This window comes from Eubalaena glacialis, chromosome 1, assembly GCF_028564815.1.
Source record: "Eubalaena glacialis isolate mEubGla1 chromosome 1, mEubGla1.1.hap2.+ XY, whole genome shotgun sequence".
Lineage (NCBI taxonomy): Eukaryota > Metazoa > Chordata > Mammalia > Artiodactyla > Balaenidae > Eubalaena > Eubalaena glacialis.
The window spans coordinates 119,008,456-119,032,291 of NC_083716.1; the positions used below are offsets into that span (position 1 = coordinate 119,008,456).

Consider the following 23,836-nt stretch of genomic DNA (forward strand, 5'->3'; position numbering starts at 1 on the left):
ACCCTGCTTTCAGACCCTGAGGTTTTAAATCAAGCCCTGTTTCATCCGATCAAAACTTTATAGCGTGTGGCCACAGTGATCAGACCCCTGAGGTTTTAAATCCAGCCGTGTTTCATCCGATCAAAACTTTCTAGTGTGTGGCTATAGGATCAGACCCTGAGGTTTTAAATCCAGCCGTGTTTCATCCAGTCAAAACTTTATAGCGTGTGGCCACAGTGATTCCAACTCTCATCCCTCCCGGCCCTCTGTCATTTATTCCTGCTCAGCCAGATTTCTCTGGCAACCATCTGTGAGCAAGCAGTTTTCCGCTCTCCTCATGGTTTCACGGTGAGGGCTGCCCGGCCAGCTCTGTTCATCAGCCTTGTGTGTAGCAGGGCTTTTTCTGGCAGATACTGGAGTTCAGGATAATTGCTTTAAGCAGGACTTTAACTTAAGAGTCACGAGGTGGCACACAATTGTGTGAAGCGGTTCTTCCTTCCAAGTTGCAGCATTTGGAATCTGTTTACTTATTCCGGGACTTGAAGAAGTGGGGGCCAGAGGGGTGAGAAGTGATGGATGCGCAAAGCCCTCGGTGAGACAGCACTTCGGTGGGGGGCGGGGAGGGGTACAGTGCCCAGAGTGCCAGGGGGCAGAGCAGGACTGGAGAGTCTGGGCTTTGCCTTCACCTGACTTGGGCTTTTCTCTGAGCTCCGGCTCCCCTTACACCCCCGCTGCCCTCACTACTACGTTTTGTCCAAACTGCTTGGTCTCTCCAAGTGACCTGCTTCAGAAGAGACAGCGCCGGGATGGTACACAGTCCTTGCTCGCAGAAAAGAAGTCCCGGGGCAGCATCTGTCCTAGGAGTAGGCGACAGAGTTAATAGCGACATTAGGGATATACCTCAGTGCTATGGGGAGAGTTTCAGCAAAGAATTCCAGCAGATACCGGAAGGTCTCGTAAGAGGCGTAGGAGGGTTAGGAAATGCCATTGTGAAAGCGTTCTTTGTTATTTGCTTGACACGAATCGCTTGCTAACCTGTATTTTTGGTTTGCTAAGATATGTTCTGCTGTACACTTTTGTTGCAAGAACGATCCCCACATATGCTTCTGACATAATTCTCTATGCTTTTTCCCCATCCTTCAATATTTTCCTGCCTACAGCTGTTAGGAGACTCCAGGAGCAAGGTACCAGTGCTTTAACTTTTGTTTTATGTTTGGTTTTTTTTTTTTCTTTTTTTTCTGTTGAGTATATTTCCTTTAGGAGCTGGTAAAAGCAACCAAAAAAGTAGCATAGTATAGAAATTCTGTTCTGAATTGTGATTTTGTGGAAACTAGTGACGCTGTTGCTAGTGATGGAACTGGTCATCTCTCACATTTGCCTCAGTGTTGTTTTCAAATATCAAGCTCTGCCCCTTTTCCTACTAGTGTTTCATTTTAGTTATTAACCTAGTTTGTGTCTCCTCTTATGTCGTTATTATTTCATGAATGGATACATTCAACATTTTTCTTATCTTAGGAATCTAGTTGATGTGTAAGTGAGATGACCATATAATTATCATCCTACCAAGGATACTTTTGAGAGTGAGAGAGGGTGCTGTTAATAATTATGCTGGGACAGTAGGTGGAAGGCAGAACTGTCCCGGCGTACAAGTCACATTCCTAGAAAATCACATCGGTACAATTTAAGCCAGTAGCTATTTGTTTTTCTCTTAGAGAAACCGTATTTTATAAGTTTTATCTATTTTATGTAGCTGTTGCTAAATTATTTAGGGATTTAACTTACAGTTTTACATTCAGAGGTAAGAGAAATGAATGACACGGGTATTCTAGTCTACAGGAGGCCTATTAGTGTTGTAAAACTTTAAGTCCTTAATAAAAATGGTTTAGATCATTTAGAAATCCTTTTATGTAGGACACTCTGCCCCTGACATTGCCGTGCCAGACGTTCTCAAGGAAGCATGAATATTCAAACAAGTTTACTCACAGACCCTGCTCAAGATAGATTGCTTTTGATTGGGAAGGGGCTGTTGGGCGCTTATACTTACAGCGCTTCAGGTGCCGAGCCGGGCTGTTTAACATGTAATTCCACTTAATCCTGACAACTAGCCCGTGAGAAGGATAATCATTGTCATCTCAAAGATGGGGAAACTGAAGCAGACAGATGAGGAGGCTTTCTGAAGTCACACAGCCAGTCTGTCTTACTGAGAAGGCCCCGCACCGCGCTAGAGATCATGCTCTTTCCGCCCTGCTGTGGGTTGCTCTGCTTGTTACTCACCCGACGTCTGCTTTTCTGTGTTTACTCTCCTCTTCTGTAAGCGCAGGGAGAGGGCGGTGCATGCGCCTGTGTGTGTGTGTCTGCGTTTAGCGCTTTGTCGTTGGTTTTGTTTGGTGAGACTCACGTCACCTGTCCTTGGATCTGGCAGAAGAAGCCCATGAGGAGGAGGTATGAGCCGTACGGGATGTATTCTGATGACGACGCCAACAGCGACGCGTCCAGCGTGTGCTCCGAGCGCTCGTACAGCTCCCGGAACGGGGGCGTCCCCCACTACCTGCGCCAGACCGAGGATGTGGCCGAGGTGCTCAACCACTGCGCCAGCTCCAACTGGTCCGAGCGCAAGGAGGGGCTCCTGGGCCTGCAGAACCTGCTGAAGAGCCAGAGGACGCTGAGGTGAGGGCCGGAGGCCAGGCTGGTGAGCTCAGGCCGAGGCCCGTGGTGCGCTCCCGGGGCCTTCCCCGGGCTCTGTCGTCTCGGGAGTTCTTACGGAATTCCAGCCGCTGGGGCAGGCACTAAAGGCGCTGGGAGGGCTGAGTCGTGGTCCTTGCCTTCCGGAGAACTTGACATATCCGGCAAACACTTTGTAACTGATTAGGTTTAGAAAGCATTTGGTTCCCTATGGCTTACACTCGTCTATTAGGTGTTATTTGAGAAATCTCGGTACAGTTGGCAATTTAGATCAAAAGTAAAACAAGTCTGCAGGTTGGTATGGTTTATTACACTTTAGAGTCATGGATAAAATGATACCAGCCTCAGTCTAAAATGTTTTGATACACATAGGCGTAGGTATAGTTTATAAATATGCAGAGTAAAGAGATACTCAAATAGAGTACTCTAAAGTACTCTTTAGCTTTAGAATTGATTATGTTTGCTTTTCTCTTTGTTTCTGTATTTCATAAATTTTCTAAAATGAGCATGTATTACATATACCAAAAATATGTGTTTATATCATATTTCCTCAAATCTAAGGCACCATGGACACACCATTATTTTATAATCTGAGAAGAAATGCTGCTTATTAAACCATAACAGTACTAATATGTCGTTGCTTATAAGATGAATCTCAAAATTACAGAGATGTTTGAACTACACTATATTATATTCTTCGGGTAATTTTTTTTAAAGCTGTATGGTGAGACTGGATAAGTGTCCATGGTCATGGATGGCTCCGCAAAGCCGTGGGACCATTGACTGACGAATCACTGGGCTTCAAGCGCGGCTGTCCAGTCAGTCTGGCCCCCGCCTTATTCCTTCCTGCCGCCTTCCCTCCCCACCCCCCGGCCCCCCCTTGTTCTGTTCGGTGCGTGCATCAGGAGAAGTTTCGCCACATGCGCTCTGAAGTGCAGGTCCTCTCTGGTGCTCTAGTGACCTGTCAAAAAACAGAAAAAAGGATTTGCTGTCATTATTCGTCAAGAATCTGCTCAATTCTGGTGGCCCCAGTTTCTTGATTCTTAGTGTTCACCCAGTATCCATTGAACAATCTCTAGAAATCTATTGATTAGCATTGGTCTGATCTAGATTTCATTGTTAGCAATGTTAAAGGATCACCCAACCTGAGGGGGATGATTTGGGGAAGAAGGTGAGTCTTTCTAATGAAACCTTGAAGTAGAAATGGGATTCAGTAGTACAGCCCAGGGTAAGAAAAGTCACAGGGGCACCGACATGAAATGCGTGTTTGCTTCGTCTCAGGCACAGTTGCAGGTAGGGTGTGTTCTTTAATCCTTTTAGCAGCCGCTTGGTTCACTGAAATGGATACAAAGATACAGAGTACTTTGGCTCTGGCAGAACTGAGATTAAAATCCAGGTCTGTCTGACCCCGAAGCACATGCTTTTGCTAGTTGATCCCATTGCCTTTCATCTGTGGTGGTGGAAACACACCTGCAAGGAGGTGAGCAGGATGTGGCTCATGGCTTTGCCACGCCCACATGTGTGAACTCAGGTGATCACGCTCTGAGATTCAGTTTCATTTTAGAATGAGAGCAAAACGATCGTGATTTTTTTATTCCTGTGCAGTTCCATCATAAATTAAAATTTAGATAATTGATTTGTGAAGAAAGGACTTTGTTATATAAAAATTATATAAAGCTTATGTAGTGGAATGAAATAAAAGGATTTCGAGAAGCTGTAACTAATTTCAGTATTGGCTTATTAAATATTAAATTTATTTACTTCTATTTTGTTTCCTCTAGTCGGGTGGAGTTGAAAAGATTGTGTGAGATTTTCACCCGAATGTTTGCTGACCCTCACAGCAAGGTAAGGTCTGGGGAACCTGCCCACTTGTGTTCCTCTCTGCATGTCCGTGTGGGCCGCATAATACACGACTTCAGAGTGGGATACCAGCCCCGCAGCACAGTGTAGACCTTACAGACTGAACCCCAATTTCAGCAATAGTTTGTTATGGCTTCTGAAAACAGAATTCTTAGAAACTTCCAATGCCTGTACAACATCAAGTTAAATAAAGTGTGTTTCAAGTAAGGGTTACCATGGAGAGAATGAGATGTAGTCTTTTACTTATTCAGCAAATATTTTCGCTTACTTAGCCAAGTGGTGGGCTGGGTGCTAGTATGTAACAGTGTATTATAATATAATGCCTTCCTGAAAAAAATTACAGTAGTGAAGAAAATAATCAAGTTATGTAAATTTTTTTTTTTTTTTTTTTTGGTACCCATGTAGAATTTGTCTATATGGGACAAGATAGACAAATGGAAGCATTTATAAAATGGATTTACTGAAGAACCACATTAAGTATTTCTCCAGACACCAGTAGAATTGCCACCTCTAAGAATTTGCTGGATGGTGGTCACTTAGCTGGTGCCTACACCTCCTGGGGACCGGAGGAGGACTACCTTTTGACAAGGACTCCCTGCTGAGTGGAGAGCACCCAGGAGTGAGGGACAGGCCCTTTCTAGGAGTGGAGCTGAGAGCGGGACCCTTGACAAAAGTTCACTTGGAGTCTAGATTTTAAATAAATACCATTGTTTGGGAGGAAGCCTTTGCAGGCTGTTGCTGTTCGATGGTTTTAGAGAAAGAAAAAACAGAGGAATGAAGATATCAGGAAAGTTAAAAGGGTAGATAAAGGACAGAAACTAAAGTAGAAATTGAGGGAACCAGAAATCAGCACCAGCAAATCTTAAATGCTTGATGTGCAAGACTTAACTGTCTTACACTGTCATTTTCCTAGTAAAAATGGTCTCTTCTAAATCCTCCTGGGAGAAAGAAACCTGTGGTAGCCAGGAAGTCTAGCCAGTTACTGTGATCCCCCTTCTTTTCCTACCCTTTCCTCCTCACAGGAATTGTCCGTGAAGTGTCAATCATCCATCCATCCGTGCAGTCATTCAGCATTTACTGAGCACCCACTCTGGGCTAGGGAGACAGAAAACAACACAGGACCCCTCCCTGCTTTTTGAAATGCTCACGGGAGCACAGGAGAATGAATGCAGGGGTGCTCCTTTTTGGGGCGGGGGCAACAGTTCTCCTCAATATTGGTCTTAAAGCATGTCTTAAAATTCCTGTTATGACCCTCACAGCAAGGTTGACGTTCACAATATTAATAAAATCCAAGAAACGTTGAGTTTAAGTGCCAGGTAGATATCCAAAGATATAATTATCAAGATTTTCTCTAAGATAGTATTAAAAGCAGTAAGATTTAAAGCATAAGCATAAGATTCATAAGATGTATAGCATAAGGGATATTAGATGGATTTGGACATTGATGAAATTTCTATTACCTGTCACCTCTAGATTGCTGATTCAGAACCAGAATGTGAGGATAAAGAAGGAAATTTGTTTCCATCAGAAGGCTCTTGTACAGTGAGTTTGTAGGTCTCAGTTTAGTAAATATTTGCTAGCTGCCTTTGTGCTAAGCCAGGAATCCCACAGCTGGGGCTCGTTGACTTCTTTCTGAGCTGTCTCACGGGAGACCCCTGGTGGTTAATAGTTGCTGAGCTAGAACTGAGTAGGTCTGTGATAGCCGGGTTGTCCCGGGAGGGCAGGACTCATATACCAAGTAGGGCACACAGTGCCACCGCTAACCTCTCTGAGACTGGTTCAGGGGTGATGCACCGTGAGCTCTGTGTCACCGTAGGGAGCACTGATGATCACACAGCGGCGTGAGGATTATGTCAACTGTAGGTGTCTTTCATCCCAAGCCATAATCTTTTATAAAGATTGGTATGGCTTTTGTAATATCTTTTCATAAAGATAACACTTTATAATATCTGAATGGGCATACATCAAAATAGATGACTGAAATGAAAAGCAATACATATGCAAGTTTTTTTTTCCCTCATGCTATATTAGTTTTTGTTGAATGCTAGTTAATGAGCAATAATAGTATAGAATTATGATGGTTAAAAGGTTTTTTAAAGAAAAAGAGGGAGAGAGAAAGGAAAGAAAGAAAGAGAGAGAGAGAGGGAGGGAGGGAGGGAAGGAGGGAGGAAGGAAGGAAGGAAGGAAAGGAAAGGAAAGAAAAGAAAGACCTCCAGGATTAGACTCATATTTTCAGCAAAGTCAGTTTCTCTCTGTACTGAATTTTAAAGGCATGTAGAAGGAGGGGAGAGTTATTTCGTCAGTTTGTAGCCTTTTCAGGCCTTTTAAGAAACTGCATGAAACTTGTATGACTTCACTGTGGACTAACATGGAATCTGTTTCGTTGCATGGCCTGGTTTGCGGTGGAATTCACACCAGAGAGTAAGTTCCGACCCCTTTTCCTTTATCTGTTCTTGTAACTGTGTTTGCCTCCTATGCCATGTCCAGTTGTGGACAGTGTCAACCCCAGTTACGATTCTAGACAAAGCCAAGATGGGCATTTTTATCATTTTGGAGACTTGGGAGGAAATCATGAATTAAATATGTGAAATACTTGGTTTCCATTTGTGTCTAGGTTTTCAGTATGTTTTTGGAGACTCTTGTGGATTTTATAATAATTCATAAGGATGACTTGCAAGACTGGCTTTTTGTTCTTCTCACACAATTACTTAAGAAAATGGGAGCAGATTTGCTTGGATCTGTGCAAGCGAAAGTTCAGAAGGCTCTCGATGTCACAAGGCAAGTGTTTGGGGGCAAGATCATTTTTTCCCAGTTTTTGAGGTAAAACCGACATACAACATTGTGTAAGTTTTAAGTGTATAATGTGAGGATTTGATACATGTATATATTGCTAAATAATTACTGCAATGTCAGTTAACACATCCTTCACCTCACGTAATTACCATTTTTTGTTGCTTATGTGGTAAAAGCAGTCAAGATATGTTCTCTTAGCAAGTGTTATAACTTTAACTGGAAGTTTGTACCCTTTGACCAACATCTCCCCATTTCCCTCACCCCCCTAGGCTCTGGCAACCACCATTCTACTCTTTGTTTCTATGGGTTTGACTTTTTTTTTTTTTTTTTTAAGAGTCCACATATAAGTGATATCATGCAGTATTTGTCTTTCTCTATCTGGCTTATTTCACTTAGCGTGATGCCCTCAAGTTTCATCCATGTTGTCACAAATGGCATGATTTCCTTCTCTTTTATGACTGAATAATATTCCATTTATATGTACACCACATTTTCTTTATCCGTTCATCCATCAACACGCTTAGGTTGTTTCCATGTCTTGGCTGTTGTGAATAGTGCTGCAGTGAACATGGGGTTGGATGTCTCTTTGAGATACTGATTTCATTTCCTTTGGATACATACCTAGCAGTGGGGTTGCTGGCTCATATGGTAGTTCTAATTTTTCTTTTTTTTTTTTTTGGCTGCACCACGTGGCTTGCGGGATCTCAGTTCCCTGACCAGGGATTGAACGTGGGCCACAGCAGTGAAAGTGCCGCGTCCTAACCGATAGGCCACCAGGGGATTTGCTAGTTCTAATTTTTTTGTGGAACCTCCATACCGTTTTCCATAGAGGCTGCACCAATTTACATTCCCACCAGCATTTGATATCTCTTGTCTTTTTTGATGATGGCCATTCTAACAGGTGTGAGGTGATACCTCATTGTAGTTTTTATTTGCATTTTTCTAATAATTAGTGATGTTGAGCACCTTTTCATGTACTTGTTGGCCATTTGTATGTCCTCTTTGGGAAAATGTCTACTGGTGGGGCGGGGGCACTAGACCATTTTGATACTACGAGAGTCTTTGTAGGTGGTTTCTTGTCATTCTGTTACCTGTGGCTTTTGTCACCCACTTGAATATCTACTTTCTTACTTAATTCCCACATTCTCTTATTAACATATATGTTGAAATATTCCAACAATCCATGAGATGAAATGCCCATATCTTCCTTGAGTTGACATTATTTTTGTGAATGCCTAAGACAAATGTAAAAAAAAAAAGAAAAAAAACATTGAAAATTGATTCTCTTCTCTTTAAAAAACACTTTAGAATATTTATGAGCATCCTTCTGAAGACCTCAGTATTTTTACGACTTCAACCTCTTGTAAGGCACACTAGAAATTTTTCTGTTCATGTGTGGTGTAGGGTTCCCGTTCATCCAGGAATAGTTTCTATTAACAGTTCATTGACTGGAGATGATAACACACTTACAATATTTGTAGCCCATCTGGCCTTTATGAGAAAAGAAAAGCTACTGAGACTCAGAAAAAGTGTAAAAAAACTGACTCTGTGCTGTTATTGTTTGGAAACAAACTTCTGATCTTTGCCTGTGCAATAGTAAATCCTCGACACACGAGTGATAGAAATTGAATGATCTCAGAAGACGGTTCGCAGTAATGTCTTGGTTGTGATTTGGTGGATGAGAGAGGGGAATGTGTCAGATTGCTGAATTTTTAAAAGAATAAACAGATTTCTCCAGGTCACTCAGAAAATCATCATCAGCATAGTAACTTTTATATGACCCGTTAACTGCAAACTGGGATATGAGTAGGTATCATAGAATTGTCAGAATGGAAGGACCGTTCTCATTTCATTATAAAATTAGGAAACAGAGAGTAACTTGACACACCCGGAGCCCCACTTCCTGCTCGTGGCAGCCCAGGAGCCAGCATCCGGGAGAGACGGTTGTCACTCTGTTGTGTGTCCTGTGGTCGCCGGCTGGCCTGCGGGAGAGTGTGGAGGGCATCACGCTGCCCCGTCATTGTCCCCCACGCTTGCATCTGTTAGATGTCTCTGGCTGCCAAGCCTACATTTGTTCCTCTACACTGTGATGCCAGCTTTTCTTTTGGTCCCCGACCCCAGAGATCTGTGTAATTTGTGCTGCTATAGAATTTTATTATCCAAGTAGATTTCCCTTTAGATTTTCAGTGAACTCAGTGTAACGTACTGTATTTGCAGTAAGGCTTTCAGGCATCATCCCTCCTGTGGGTGACTAAGTGTAGTGCAGTTGGGGGACAGTCCTCTACACTAGTGGATTCCGCACAGTTTGGCCAGAGGTTGACTAGAGGGGCTGAGCTGATGCAGCTGATGATACACGAGCGATGTAAACAGCAGGGCAGTTACACGAGAGGCCGGGGAGCTGTGGTGACTTGTGGTCACAGGGGATGTGGGCCCAGTGGTCCAGGCTTTTCAAGAGAGGTCAGAAATGTGGATTAAGGCAAGATAGTCAAGATTTTTTTTTTTTAAATGACACTGTGAAAGCCAAGGAAAACATTTGTAAGCCAGACTTTAGCCTGTAGATTGCTTCCTTAATTTAGGTGAATTTATGAATGACAGAAGATCCATTTCAGATTTTTAGGGATGATGGAAATATTACGATTATATTTCTGATCTTTGGTGATTAAGGGAAATAATTGTGCCCTCCTATTAGTGTTCCTGGATGCCTCATTCCTTCAAGAACCCTCTTCTGGGGAATTCCCTGGCCTAGGTCCCAAAGCATGTGTCCCTTTTTCTCGGCAGCTAAGATGTTTAGCTCTTTCAGCTTATCTAGGATTGTGAGTACCGAGGGCGTCTCAGTGGTGGCTGAGAGCTGTTCCTCAGGTGATAGACCTGATTGTGAATCTGCCTCAGTTTCCTTTCCTTTGGCTGCACTCGACAGCAGGGCACAGCTCCAGCTTAAGTACACCCATTACTCAGATGTATTCTCCATCCTCCCTTTGCTGTAGAAGAAAGGAGAGGTGTTTTGTGTGTGGTTTGTTTCTTTGATGCGTGGCCAGTATGAAACACTTAAATCACATATACTAAGATGCGCTTTGCTTCCAGAGGTGGTCCTCAGAGCTTCCTGGATACAAATAGATGCGGGAGAAAAGGATGTGCTGTTGGTCAAGTTTACTTTTTATTAGTAATTATGATGGTGGTACTACTAGTAACTAGTATGTGCCACACACTTAATGTTTTTCTTGTATTATTTCATTTAAATTTCAAATCAGTCCTGTAATCTGAAAGATTCGAACCTGCGTCCCTTTTCTTTCTACTATCCTTCCGTACACTGAGAATCGTCTCTAAGGGAGTCTAAAAGAAAGCGATGCAGTCACTCAGCCTCAATTGGAATAGATCTTTGCGTTGCATTATCTTTCCTGTTAGCATGGAAGGGACATCTGCATTAGGCACAAGGGCTCCTTCAGGCAATTTTAAACTCATACTAGTAATTGCAGCTTTTTAAGGGAGAGGGCACTGACTTTCGCTCGCCAAGAGCCCTCGGGGTTACTCAGTTGGATCAAAAATGTGAGAGGACCACGAGAAATGAGATGAGTCACAGGCGAGAAGTGGAGCCAGAGCGGGGCTCTTAGGGTCCCAGGCTCCTGTGTGTGTCTGTAGCTGGAGAGGGGTGTTTCTGGGTGAGTGTCCCACGGGCGCTCTTCTGTGGTGACCGCACAAAGCCAGCTCACGGGCGGTTACCCAGCGAGGACCCCAGGAACCGTGCAGGCAGCTTCAGCAAGGGCAGCTGCAGGCAGCCTCATCGGGATGTAAAAGTTAGATTTGGGCGATGCACGTGTTTCTCACGTGAGCAGTGTTCCGAAAGGTACCTGGAAAGAAGACGAGCAGATCCCAGGAAGGCAAGCAGGCGTTCATTGCTCAGTTTATGTGTTTTGGGACTTTTAACAAGATTTCCCCTTTTCTAAATTTTCTAGGGAATTCCCCGGCGGTCTGGTGGTTAGGACTCGGCGCTTTCGAGTGCCGGGCCCGGGTTCCGTCTCTGGTCCGGGAACCAAGATCCCATGTGCCATGCGGTGCAGCCAAACAAAAACCAAAACACAAAACAAAAAATAAACAAATAAGTTTTCTATGGAATGTGTATTACTTTAGTGTTTACATAAAATGAAAAGTAATATTTAAAAAATATAAACATGCTTGCTTTTTACATATGTTAGAGGAATCTATAATAGTGTATTTTTGTTTCCTATATGATTTTACATTGTTTTTTGTAATAAGTCTTTCTTTTAAAATACTTTTTTTTTTTTTAAACCTAGGGACTCCTTTCCATTTGATCAGCAATTTAACATTTTGATGAGATTTATTGTGGATCAAACCCAAACTCCTAACCTCAAGGTCGGTAACTATTTGTCATTATAGTTCAACCTCTAGAAATCAAATTTGCTTAAAATATACTTGTTTATACGTGACTCATATTTGGCTATTGTGAGTAAATCTGCTGTGAGCAACATGTTTCCATTTCTCTTGGTTCAGTACATAGTAGAGAAGTTGCTGGTTTATTGGGTAGGGACATGCTTAACTTTATTTTAAACTGCCGAAATGGTTATATCAAATTATATTCCTACCAGCGGTGTCTGAGAACTCCAATTGTTCCACATCCTTACCAACGTTTGGGCATTATTACAATGTTTCACATTAATATTTAATGTAGAAAATTTTGATGTGTTAAAATAGGTATCTTATCAGAATGTTTTCCATATTAACATCGTAACACATGAAAAATGAATTGTGACATGTTTTATAAACATCATACCTATAAGAACGAACGAATGGTATTTGAAGGAGGATGTGCTCCTTTGAATGGCATCAGGTACATTGTCTGTTCTTCCATCACTAATTTTGCTGAGGTTTTTAGGAGAGGCCCAATAAAAAATCACCCTTTTCTCCTGAGGTCAAAACCAAGTGAGACCTCGGTGGGGAAGTTAGAGCAGAATTATCAGCTTGAATTGCCTTCAGTGCTGCCTTGCAAGACCTGGCCTAGAGTGGCTGAAAAGTAAAACTCACACCGAGTTGTACTTGCGCCGCGGTCGGTGGCAGAGCTGGAGGTCCCCCTGGTGCCTCCACCCCTCACCCCACCGTGGGCTCCTGCCCGGCACGTGTCTTGCGGCGTCTGTGAGGAGCAGAGCCTGTCTTCTCTGCAGGCCCGGCGGCCACAGAGGGCAGGGGATTAGGCTGCAGGCCTCCCTTCTGTTCCCAGCCTTCCCTGTCAGTCACCTCATGCTTTTTCCCTGCTGGAGGCCCCTGCGTGTAGGAACATAAATCCCAGAGAAAGGCGGTGTCCCCTCAGTACTGTGTACTTTTCTCTGAGCACCAGTTAAGAGCTCTGTTCAAAGATTTATAAAGTGTACTTACCGTTTATAATTGCTGGATCTTTCAGGTCAAAGTTGCAATCCTGAAGTACATCGAGTCTCTCGCCAGGCAGATGGACCCAACAGATTTCATAAACTCTAGTGAGACAAGGCTTGCTGTTTCTAGAATTATAACCTGGACGACAGAACCAAAGAGTTCAGACGTGAGAAAGGTATGTCCTTAGGTGCGCGTCACGAAGAGGAATTTATGGGAACTTGTAAACCACCCACAAACCTACACGCAAACCACTATCGCTCCTTTTCTAGGAAGCCAAGGCTCTGCTCCTGTCCCTCCACCTCTGTCTAGTTGCAGTCTTTGAAGATCAAAATGAAAATCTGAAATCTTGTATCATGGGAGACACCCTGATACCAAGATGTTGTGTTGTTGCTTTTTTTTTTTTTCAATCACCTGAAGAGAAATATTTGCTATCTTCTTCTGAAATGGCACATTGAAAGGCATATAACACAGTGGAGGGAGCACGGGACCCTGTTCTTTCTATTCCCAGGTAGTATTCTGCCTTAGGACTACTATGAAGATGAATTCATATATGTTAAAAGCATGATCAATTCCTGACAGGTTATAAGCACGCAGGAGGTGTAAGTTATCGCTCTCTTTGTTGATTCTATTATTCTCTTCCTGTCAGTGTCCTGTTCTTCTACACTTGATTTTCACACATGGCCATTGTTCTTTTACTTTATATATAAACAAGCTAGCCTTTCAAAGTTACTGTTAAAAACCAGATTTCTTAGTTCTGGTTTCAGACTAAAAGTACTTGATTTTGGTTATTTGTGTGTAATCATGAACCTTGCTTTTTTTTTTTTTTTCTTTTCTTTTTTCCCCGTGGTATACTCCTTCCACCGCCATCCGTACCAAAATAGTCCTTTGGCCTTGGGGTTGAGTTGGTAAGGGGGACCACTTGGGTCGAGGCAGGGTTAAGGGTGATTCCAAGAGGTAGTTAGCAAGGTTGTGGTGGTTCCAAATGCCCCTGAACACCTAGCTCCTGCTCTAATGGAATCCAAGGAAGGGAACCAAAGAATCACCTGCAGGGTTTCTTTGGGAGGGTCACAGCCAATGTAATTCTCCAGCCATTGTACAGTAATAAACTGAGTTGTCCAAGGTCAAAGAAACAAGGATGAATTTTATTAAAGCACTCATTCAAAATTACTGTTCTAATAGTAAATAATATTTTTGATTTATGATCCGTTTGTAAAATGTTTCAATATTTATTGAAAGAGCATTTCATTGGCAACCTTTAATTTAACCATTAAGCCTCTTTGGGACTAGGGAGGTACACTGGGAGGTGGTGGCATGATTTGGTTGATTGGAACGTCAGAAAGAGATATTTGTGTTACAGTTTTCAAAGTCACAGATCAAGCAAGAAATACAAGAGCCCAAGTACAACTTCCTATGTTTAGGCATAACACGCTGAGTACATACGTGTGTCTATATGAGTATGTGTTTTTGTAATTGAAGGTTACTGAAGTGTTCCCTCCCGTGGGGCTGGAAGATGTTTTAGACATGCACGGTATCATGATTCGGGCCTGTATGGGAACAGCCAGCTTTGGTCATTATGGCTACTTTCTCTGGACATGCACATTAAACATTTGAACTCGGATTTATTGTCCTAACCTTTCTAATCAGGACACTAGAGGAATGTTTTTCCTTGAGTTATCTAGCCTGGGGCATCAAAACACTCAACTTACTTTATACTAGCTCAAGTCAGGTGTGGTTAGAATGTTGACTGCCGAGGTCACATGACTCATTTACTGTTCGGTCTCCAACTCTTTTAGGTTACTTTGGATCATACAGCGCTGCTGTGTGATCTGGTCTCCACTGGTGTCTGCCTCCAGTGTCTGCCCGTACGTCTTCCCCTTCCCCATCATGAGGACTGCCAAACACCCCACCTTCAGGCTGAGGTCAAACCTGGGCTCCGGGACAGTAATCCCGGCCCCTCAGAGGAAGCTGAAAAGCTTTACGTCAGTAGTTCTCAGTCCTGGCTGCAATGAAAACTAACCTAGATTGCTGTGCTCTCCCCGAAGTCACTTGACTTCACTGGTACAGAGTGGAGTGTGGACGTTGCTCTGTGTCTGGCCGGGGCTCCTTCTACTCTTGGCTGATTTTTAATGCAGTGTTGAGGCCCATCAGTTTAGACCGTTCCCCTGGGACTGAACCTCGGGCACGCAAGCTGCTGACGTAGTCTTGACCTGGTTGCCGCTGATTCTCTGGGGACCCAGCCTGGGCCCTGGGTGTCTTCAGGGCCAGGCCTGGCCCTGATGTTCCCCGTGCCTCCTCCACCTCCCTGCTTTTGTTCGCCCTGCATGCTCAGCACCTAGCACAATAGCTGTAAAACAAAGTAGGCATTTAATAAGTATTTTCAGTGAATTAATGAATGATAAATACCCAAAGAGAACTGATCGAATGTCAAGTAACATTTTGAAGCCATCATTTTCAAAACCAGAGCCTTGGAAGTTCTCCTCTTGCGGCTTCTGTATTAGTTTTCTGTTGCATAACAAAGCACCACAAACTTAGCAGCTTGAAATGGCACAAATTTATTATCTCACAGTTGGGTTCTCTGCTCAGAGTCTTCCCGGACTGAAGTCAAGGTGTGGCCTGGGTCTTGGATCTCACTTGAAACCTAGGCTTCTCTGCCAACTCCCTGGTTCTTGGGCAAATTCAGCTCCTTACAGGTGAGGACTAGGTGCCTGTTTCCTGCCGACTGTCAGCAGGGGGCGTTCTCGGCCGGTGGAGGCTGCTCTCCACCCCCATTACATGGTCCTCTCTACAGCCTGGCACTGTGCTTCTCCAGAGCCCGCAGGAGAATTTTTGAAGAAATAATGTCCTAAAACTTCCCAAATTTTATGAAAAACTTTAATCTACACATCTAAGAAGCTCAGCAAACTCCAAGTAGTGTTTTAAAAAAAAGACGCACACCTAGACACGTCATAATCAAGCTGTTGAAAGCTGAAGACCGCAGAGGGAAGCAGCTCAGCATAGCCAGGGTCCTCAGAAGACACACAGCTGCGTGCTCTTCAGCAGCCACGGGGGAGGGGCTTCCCTGGTGGCACAGTGGTTAAGAATCTGCCTGCCAGTGCAGGGAACACGGGTTCCAGCCCTGGTCCGGGAAGATCCCACATGCCGCGGAGCACTGAAGCCCGTGTGCCACAACTACTGAGCCTGCACTCTAGAGCCCGCGAGCCACAACTACTGAGCCCACTCGCCACAACTACTGAAGCCCGCTCGCCACAGCTACTGAAGCCCGCACACCTAGAGCCCGTGCTCGGCAACAAGAGAAGCCACTGCAATGAGAAGCCCGTGCACTGCAACAAAGAGTAGCCCCCGCTCGCCGCAACTAGAGAAAGCCCGCGCACAGCAATGAAGACCCAACGCAGCCAAAAATGAAAATAAATAAATTTATTTTAAAAAAAAGAAACCATGGGGGACAGAGGCAGCTGGAAGGAAAAAAAGTCAACCAAGAATTCTCTATTCAGCAAAACTATTTGTCAAAAATGAAAGATAAATTAAAATGAAGCTAGGAGGAGACTCTCATTTTAATCTCTCTGCCTCTTTAAAAAGGGCTCACCTGATTATCACCACACGGGATAATCTGCCCGTTAACTAAGTCAGCCAATTAGGGAGGGACTTTAATTATACCTGCAGAACCCCTTCTGCCAGGTAACGTAATTATGGGAGTGAAGTCCATCACACGCGCAAGTCCCGCTCACCCTCGGGGAGGGCTGTAAGGCTTACCACCAGGAGGCGGGGACCCTGGGGCCCACCTTAGCGCTCTACCTACCAAGGCTTTGGTCTCTTTTTTGGCAGCCTGGCATGAGTCTTCCATAGTTAGTTATTCAGTAGTTCCTTAGCTCTTACTTGAATAGGGAGCTTTTTTACCTAACTATGCAAATTGTAACGAGGTTCATTTTAGCAGGTGCATCTCTGCATTCTGAGCACCCGGTGAAATTTTTTTCATCCTCGAAGATATTTGTGGATTTGATTGTTTGGCTTTCAGTTGTAGCCATCGAGCACTCGCTAGGATGGGCTTGTTAAAGCACAATATTCAAATATGCGTTCTTTTGCCCCATACAGGTGAATCCTTCCTGGAGATAGAGCCGCTTTTATTTAAATGCTCTGTTTTGCGGTTCCATCCACTGGATATTTATATAAATGTACATGCTGTTGTAAGTGATGCACCCGCCTTACCCAAGAATTTGAGATGTGTTCTAAAGATGGTCTAAATGAATGTAGGGCCTAAGTAAATTAAAATACTTAGAAATTGTGATATGGTATATATCACTCTGTGCTAAGATTTTAAATTGTCATTACTAGTATTTTAAAGCTGCAAGGAAAGAAAACAGGCACCATTTTCATCTGGATAATTTAGTGCACTAAAGATTTGCTTGCTTATCTCTTCTAAGTAGACATATGTTTTGCCTCACGTGTAATTTGCAGAGTTATTAAAAGGTTGTATCAGGTGCTAGGGAAATCTTTGCGATTTTCATGATCAGAAAAGCACTTTCCGATCATGAACCAAGTTCTCCTGTTGGTGTCCTGACTTAATTTCCTAAGAGTAGGGCAAGGTTACATTCTAAATACTAGAAGAGCCCTACAGTCTGAAATCTATGCAGTGAACTCCCATATTGGCCCTATCCTCGGAGAATATTAACTTTATACAAACAATACTCGGGTAGTTTGCAGGCGGTGCAGCTCCCCCGCCATGTATCTCCTATTTGGGAAAGCACTTTAGACACATTTTAAGCTGACACAACTCTGATTTACTGACTTCAGTGTTTTTGATATTTTGTTTCTCTTTTTATGTCAGTGTTCTGGGGTGTTTCCTCTCAGAGCCAGTCGGGTGTTTGAATATTTAAGATGTTGAGGAGGGAGGAAACACAACCTAAACCAAAGCACGAGCCAGTCATCAGGAGGCGCGCTTGCCTGGCTGGGACTGACTTGGATGGATGGAAAAGCCCCACCCGGCTTTACCTGGCCTGCTTTATTCCCAGAGTAACCTTTTCCATTTTTTACGTATGGGAGTCCTGAGAGTTGTGTTGACCAAACTACACAGACATACACTGGACCTTTCTTTTTTCTTTTTTTAACATCTTTATTGGAGTATAATTACTTTACAATGGTGTGTTAGTTTCTGCTGTATAACAAAGTAAATCAGCTATACATATACATATATCCCCATATCTCCTCCCTCTTGCGTCTCCCTCCCACCCTCCCTATCCCACCCCTCTAGGTGGTCACAGAGCACTGAGCTGATCTCCCTGTGCTACGCGGCTGCTTCCCACTAGCTATCTATTTTACATTTGGTAGTGTATATATGTCCATCCTGCTCTCTCACTTCATCCCAGCTTACCCTTCCCCCTCCCCGTGTCCTCAAGTCCATTCTCTACATCTGCGTCTTTATTCCTGTCCTGCCCTTAGGTTCTTCAGAATCTTTTTTTTTTTTTAGATTCCATGTATGTGTGTTAGCATACGGTATTTGTTTTTCTCTTTCTGACTTACTTCACTGTGTATGACAGACTCTAGGTCCATCCACCTCACTACAAATAACTCAATTTCATTTCTTTTTATGGCTAAGTAATATTCCATTGTATATATGTGCCACATCTTCTTTACCTATTCATCTGTTGATGGACACTTAGGTTGCTTCCATGTCCTGGGTATTGAAAATAGAGCTGCAATGAACATTTTGGTACATGACTCTTTTTGAATTGTGGTTTTCTCAGGGTATATGCCCAGTAGTGGGATTGCTGGGTCATATGGTAGTTATATTTTTAGTTTTTTAAGGAACCTCCATACTGTTCTCCATAGTGACTGTATCAGTTTACATTCCCACCAACAGTGCAAGAGGGTTCTCTTTTCTCCACACCCTCTCCAGCATTTATTGTTTGTAGATTTTTTGATGATGGCCATTCCGACTGGTGGAGGTGATACCTCATTGTAGTTTTGATTTGCATTTCTCTAATGATTAGTGATGTTGAGCATCCTTTCATGTGTTTGTTGGCAGCCTGTATATCTTCTTTGGAGAAATCACTAGACCTTTCTTAATGCACTGTGTCTGTATTAGGATAATACAGTGTATTCTAGAGTTGACCTCTGTTGACTTCTGCCTCTGCTACTTTTTAGCGGCGTGAACAAGTAGTTTAACCTCTGAATCCTTGTTTATTATCCGTGAAATGGGAATCATGATATTTGCTTTAGGCACTGTTGGGAGGACCAACTGCAATAAACCATATAAAAACCTACATAGATACTACTTTGTTTGTTGTAGCTTCAGCTATTACTGCTTGAGGGTTGCTTTGGTTTTGCTGCTGGTCCAAATATTTTCCAGCATTAGGAAGATTCTTTTCCCATCAGGCAAAGGGAATGCGGTAATGACAATAGAAATTTTAATGGTATGTTTATATTTTAGGGTTCAGAATCCCTGTATGTTTCCTTATCATATGTGATTCTCTAACATTGAGCACCTGCTTTGTCAAGTGAACTAACAGATTTATTAGCCCCCAAATGTTGTTTTGAGAAAGGCGGGAAATAAAGGCATGGCAAAGAAAATTAGAGATTATAAAGATGCTGTTGCCTGGAGCAGGAAAAGTATATAAATAGCCTTCAAAAGTCGACATTTCTAATTGAAAAAAATTTTAAATCTCTGATTATAGATAGGCAGCGTTCCTAATCTAAAAGCTCAGAGTTTTACCATCAAATAAGATTTGAACCTCAGCTGAATATGACTGCCTCGCTCAAGTCTCATTTTGATCTGTTTGCAAGAACACTGCTACTTCCAGGAGGGGTTGTGATGATTATGAAGGACGTAGCAAATGATGGAGGTTTAACACTGGCAGTTCCTGTTATTATTCTTAAGGATACTGTTACTGTTCCATTATTATTCATAGACTTTTAGATTGTATAATCTCTCTCTATATATATGACTTTAGAAAAGAAGCCAAATACCTGTACAGCTTACCAATAACCATGGTTTTGAGCGTGTGCTTCTTGTCTCTGATTAAACCCTACCCCTTTCCTGTTTGTCCGTCCCCGCTTCAGCGTAGTCGAATAGGTGAGGATTTCCCCACTAGGTCAGCCTCCACCTGCTCTGGGCCTGGAGAAGGAAACTTGGAAGAAAATTGTAAACAGGTAGATTTAAAGCTGTGTACTAACTTGCAAAAAGACACTTCACTGTTTGCATTGAGATTGTTAATCCTGATTACCCTTGTGAAGACACTGAGAAGATTTTGAAGAACCCTAAAGTTAACATAATACTACGTGAGCCAGAGTGTGCGTGCGTGTGCGTGCGTGCATCTGTGTAAATGTTGTGTTTTGGTATGTTTTATGATCAACTGCCTTCCCAAAGAAATAGCCACGTTGCAGACAGGCTTCTACCATATTTTAACGAAATAGCAATGGAGAGATACTAAATTTAAAATGTCGGAAGGTTTTGAAATACCTTCTCTTTGGTGGTGTTTCTAAAGCAATTTTAATCACAATCTGAAGGGAGCAGTAATATTTGTTTAATAAATTTAAAAAGCCCTCTCTTCTCAAATTTTAAGTTTTCCATAATTAATACTGACACTGAAGCATTTGTCAAAGTTTTATTGATCTCCTGTCTGGAAGAATCCTTTTCTGCTGTGAGGCACACGGCATTCAAGGCCATCGAGAGCCTGCAGGTTCTTTTCAGACACTAGCAGTGAGATTTGAAGGCCCTTTTACCCTCATCCCCCAAGTTCTGCTGTAGGGGCACAAGTGAGAGTCATTTCCTTTTAGGTCGCCATTTGATCTTTAAAGTACGTCGCCCCAGAGTTGCCCGTTAGAAAACGTCAGCAGCAGAGGTTTTGGTCTGGCTTTTCAATGGCCCTTCCTCACGTGGGGCAAGAGCTCCAAGTTGGGACAGCGACACCCTCTGGTTTTGGGCTCATTATTGAACATGAGCTCTGCCCCAGGCTTTTTAAAATGAATCTCTTCAGCCCATCCCCATATTTGGAATTATTCCTGCAGTGAGAGCATATTGATGGTAACGATAAATATAACCCAGTTGTCATCCTTGCCTGGACATTCTGGTATTCAGACTCCTCACTGATACAGAGAGTTGTAGATAAAATGTTTCAGGATCATAACAGTCTCATTCCTTTTAAAACTTTGATGTGAAATCTTTTTAAAATAATATACTTCAATGATACTTTCCATCCATTTCTGGAGCTTGGGTTTCAGAAAAAGATTTTACTTTGAAAACAGCTTTAGGCCAAAGGGTTACTTTTGAAAACTAATAAAATCATTTACATTTTATATTTTGGAAAATGCAAAAACAAATTATATTCATTTATATGCGTAAATCACACACATACCATCTGTCCAACGAGTTATTTTCAGAATTCCCTGTCTTTCTATTTGATTTCTTATCAAAATTCAACTTTAGGTTTATTGAGAGAAGGTTCTTCAGTGGGTAGAAGTTGAAGTCTGCTGCGCTTTCTTTTCCCATATGACGAAAAGTCACTAATGTCAAGTAGCCAGGAATTAGCACAGTCTCTAGGCCTGTCACCTTGCAGCCCTCTTGTTCCTAAAAGATCCTACCAGCTTTATAATTTGCTTCATGGAAAACCCCTAAGTAAATTTTTAGTATCAGGTGTCTTGTCATTCTGGGAAGAAATTAGGTCTAAAGACAGTGGCACATTTCACGTAAAAACATACTATTCAAAAATGTGATAATACATTTAATAGTTTTCTAATGCCATTTTCAGCATTTTCAACTTCCTTATTAAATCGGTGATGCTGATTTTTTTTCCCTTGGCCAAAACTCAAGTCTGCTTCTTTGCTTCTCTTCGAAGTGCAGCGTTTTCTGCATGCGTTTTTTTCTAACATCTAATAAAAAATTTTTTTAATGCACAGGTTCCTTTGCATGATTTGGGGAATTTGCTTTTATACAAATCATATTAACAGTGTGTTAAATTGATGGTGAAATAGATTTCTTCAGATAACGATTTGTTAAAACTGTTCCAATAATGACATGTATAAATGTGTGTTTTAGTACAATCAATAATAATGTTTTTTGCCTGTCTTGTGAAAGCACACTGGCCCTTATGATTTAATTTGGTTGGAGAGGCTATTAATGACCATATTTGGAAGTCAAGGGAAAAAGTAAGATCCTTTTGCCCAATGCTGTGCTTAATAAATGCTTATGACATTATGAAAGATAATTTTTTATTGTGTAAAATATGTTATTCTACTGATAGTTCAAAATTTGTAATTAAGTTTTAATTTTGGTTAAATACATTTGGGTCTTTGGATTTTTTTGTTTTTTGTTTTTTTCCTTCTCCAGGTACAAAATAGTAATTTTATATTAACTGGACCTAGAATTAATTTTAACATTATAAAAGCATTGAAGTGGGGTTTTTTGTGGGTGTTTATTTTCAAAAAATTTCTCAGCAAACATGTTTCTATGTAATATTCTATATAGTGGAAAAAATATTTAGGATAATTACTGCAATCCTAAATATTACAGTGTTTGGAAAAATAAATGTTTGCTTTTAGTCGAAAGATTTTCATAATATGTTTTCCTTTCTTTTGACTCTTAGAAATTTGTAAGAAATGCCTGTTAGTCCTAACTAAAATTTTCTTTTGGAATAGTTCTTCTAAATCAAAACCCTTGTAACTAACTCCGAGGGCATTGTTTTCTAAGCTCGAGCACCATAGCAGGCATGTAGCTTGCTGGGGAAGCCTGGGTCTCACTGCTGGTGTTTCAGCTGCTTGCTCTTCCCCACTTTGCTGCTATAGCGACTACGAGCATACGTTGTCTCTAATAAAGAAAAGTAGAACATTTTCCAAAAGGCAGAAGAGTAGTAACTTTTTAATTCGTACCATGTAAATCTAGTTTGCTTCTCAAAGACTGTCTCTGTCCTATATTCATAGATGTAAAAGTAGGAGTTTTTCAGATGTATTTGAACTCTGTTTCTAGTGTTTCTTAGTCACCAGGAAAAGTGGTTTTTCAAGATAACTCAGTGGTAGCTTGTTTAGAAACTTGTTCTTTCCAGGGTATGCTAGGAGCCTTGTCCGGTTCTGACTTACTAGAATGGACAATCTTAAGCCTTTTCAAATTTTTTGATTGTTTCATTTATGTACTCACCGGCTATGTCCCTAGTGTTGGACAGCAGAGGAAAAAAGTTTATGTGTTGTTGTAAAATCCAAGGCCAGGGTGTTCAGTGAAACCAGGGCTTATTTTCCATATTGAAGTTTGGCTGTTTATAGTTGATGATGGTATTTTCTCCAGGTGCTGTTTGTTTTTTTTGTGGCACAGATGTCCTCTTATTATTTATTCTACTCATACAAAACAGATTTCTTTTAAAAACAATTTTGGGAATTCCCTGGTGGTCCAGTGGTTAGGACTCCGTGCTTTCACTGCTGGGGGCCCGGGTTCAATCCCTGGTCAGGGAGCTAAGAATCCCCCAAGTCGCGCAGTGCGGCCAAAATATATAAATAAATAAATAAAATAAAATAAAACAACTTTAATGAGCATTTTGACCAAGATAGGCAATTGTACGTGACATAAATTAACCATCTCTTCCGTTTCTAGGCAGCACAGATTGTGCTCATCTCTCTGTTTGAATTGAACACTCCTGAATTTACCATGTTACTTGGTGCCTTGCCAAAAACATTCCAGGATGGTGCCACCAAACTCCTGCATAACCACCTCAAGAACTCCAGTAACACCAGTGTGGTGAGTGCATGGGTCGCGGTTGGTGGCCTCCACTTACCCGTCCCCGTGCAGGGCTCGCTCTGGTGGAATGGCCAGCTTTCCTGTGCTCTCTCAGTAGGTTGGGGGCATGCCGAGTGTGGGACGATGTCGGGTCCTGTGCATTCCCAGGGAATGAACCTGCTATTTAAATGGCCCTTCCCTTAAGTCAGCGTGTTCACTTCAATGTTCACTAACTCATTTAGTCAGGCGGGCAGTCATTGAGGAACTTATTTTTTCACACTGTAAAGACGCAAATGCTCAGTTGTGTCTGCTACGCCGTGTGCTCCAGCCGACAGCAGTCACTCCGCTTCGGGAATGCCTGCAGGACAGTTATCCATTTTTGGTTTGTATGCACTTAAAACTGACCTTGTGATTCTGGAAAAAATCACCCTGATTATGCAGAATCTGCCC

The 23,836-nt window shown here is 42.3% G+C and overlaps 1 protein-coding gene across 1 annotated transcript in view; it reads left to right on the forward strand.

The window, feature by feature from the left end:
* The window catches only part of CLASP1 (cytoplasmic linker associated protein 1), a 268,149-nt gene that overhangs the window by 198,180 nt on the left and 46,133 nt on the right, over positions 1-23,836 (forward strand). Inside the window, exons 25-32 of the mRNA XM_061183060.1 lie at positions 1,140-1,163; positions 2,402-2,646; positions 4,443-4,506; positions 6,940-6,942; positions 7,136-7,299; positions 11,604-11,682; positions 12,725-12,868; positions 23,264-23,407. Of these exons, the coding sequence (XP_061039043.1) occupies positions 1,140-1,163; positions 2,402-2,646; positions 4,443-4,506; positions 6,940-6,942; positions 7,136-7,299; positions 11,604-11,682; positions 12,725-12,868; positions 23,264-23,407 (867 nt within the window). The remainder of the gene's footprint in view (positions 1-1,139; positions 1,164-2,401; positions 2,647-4,442; positions 4,507-6,939; positions 6,943-7,135; positions 7,300-11,603; positions 11,683-12,724; positions 12,869-23,263; positions 23,408-23,836) is intronic.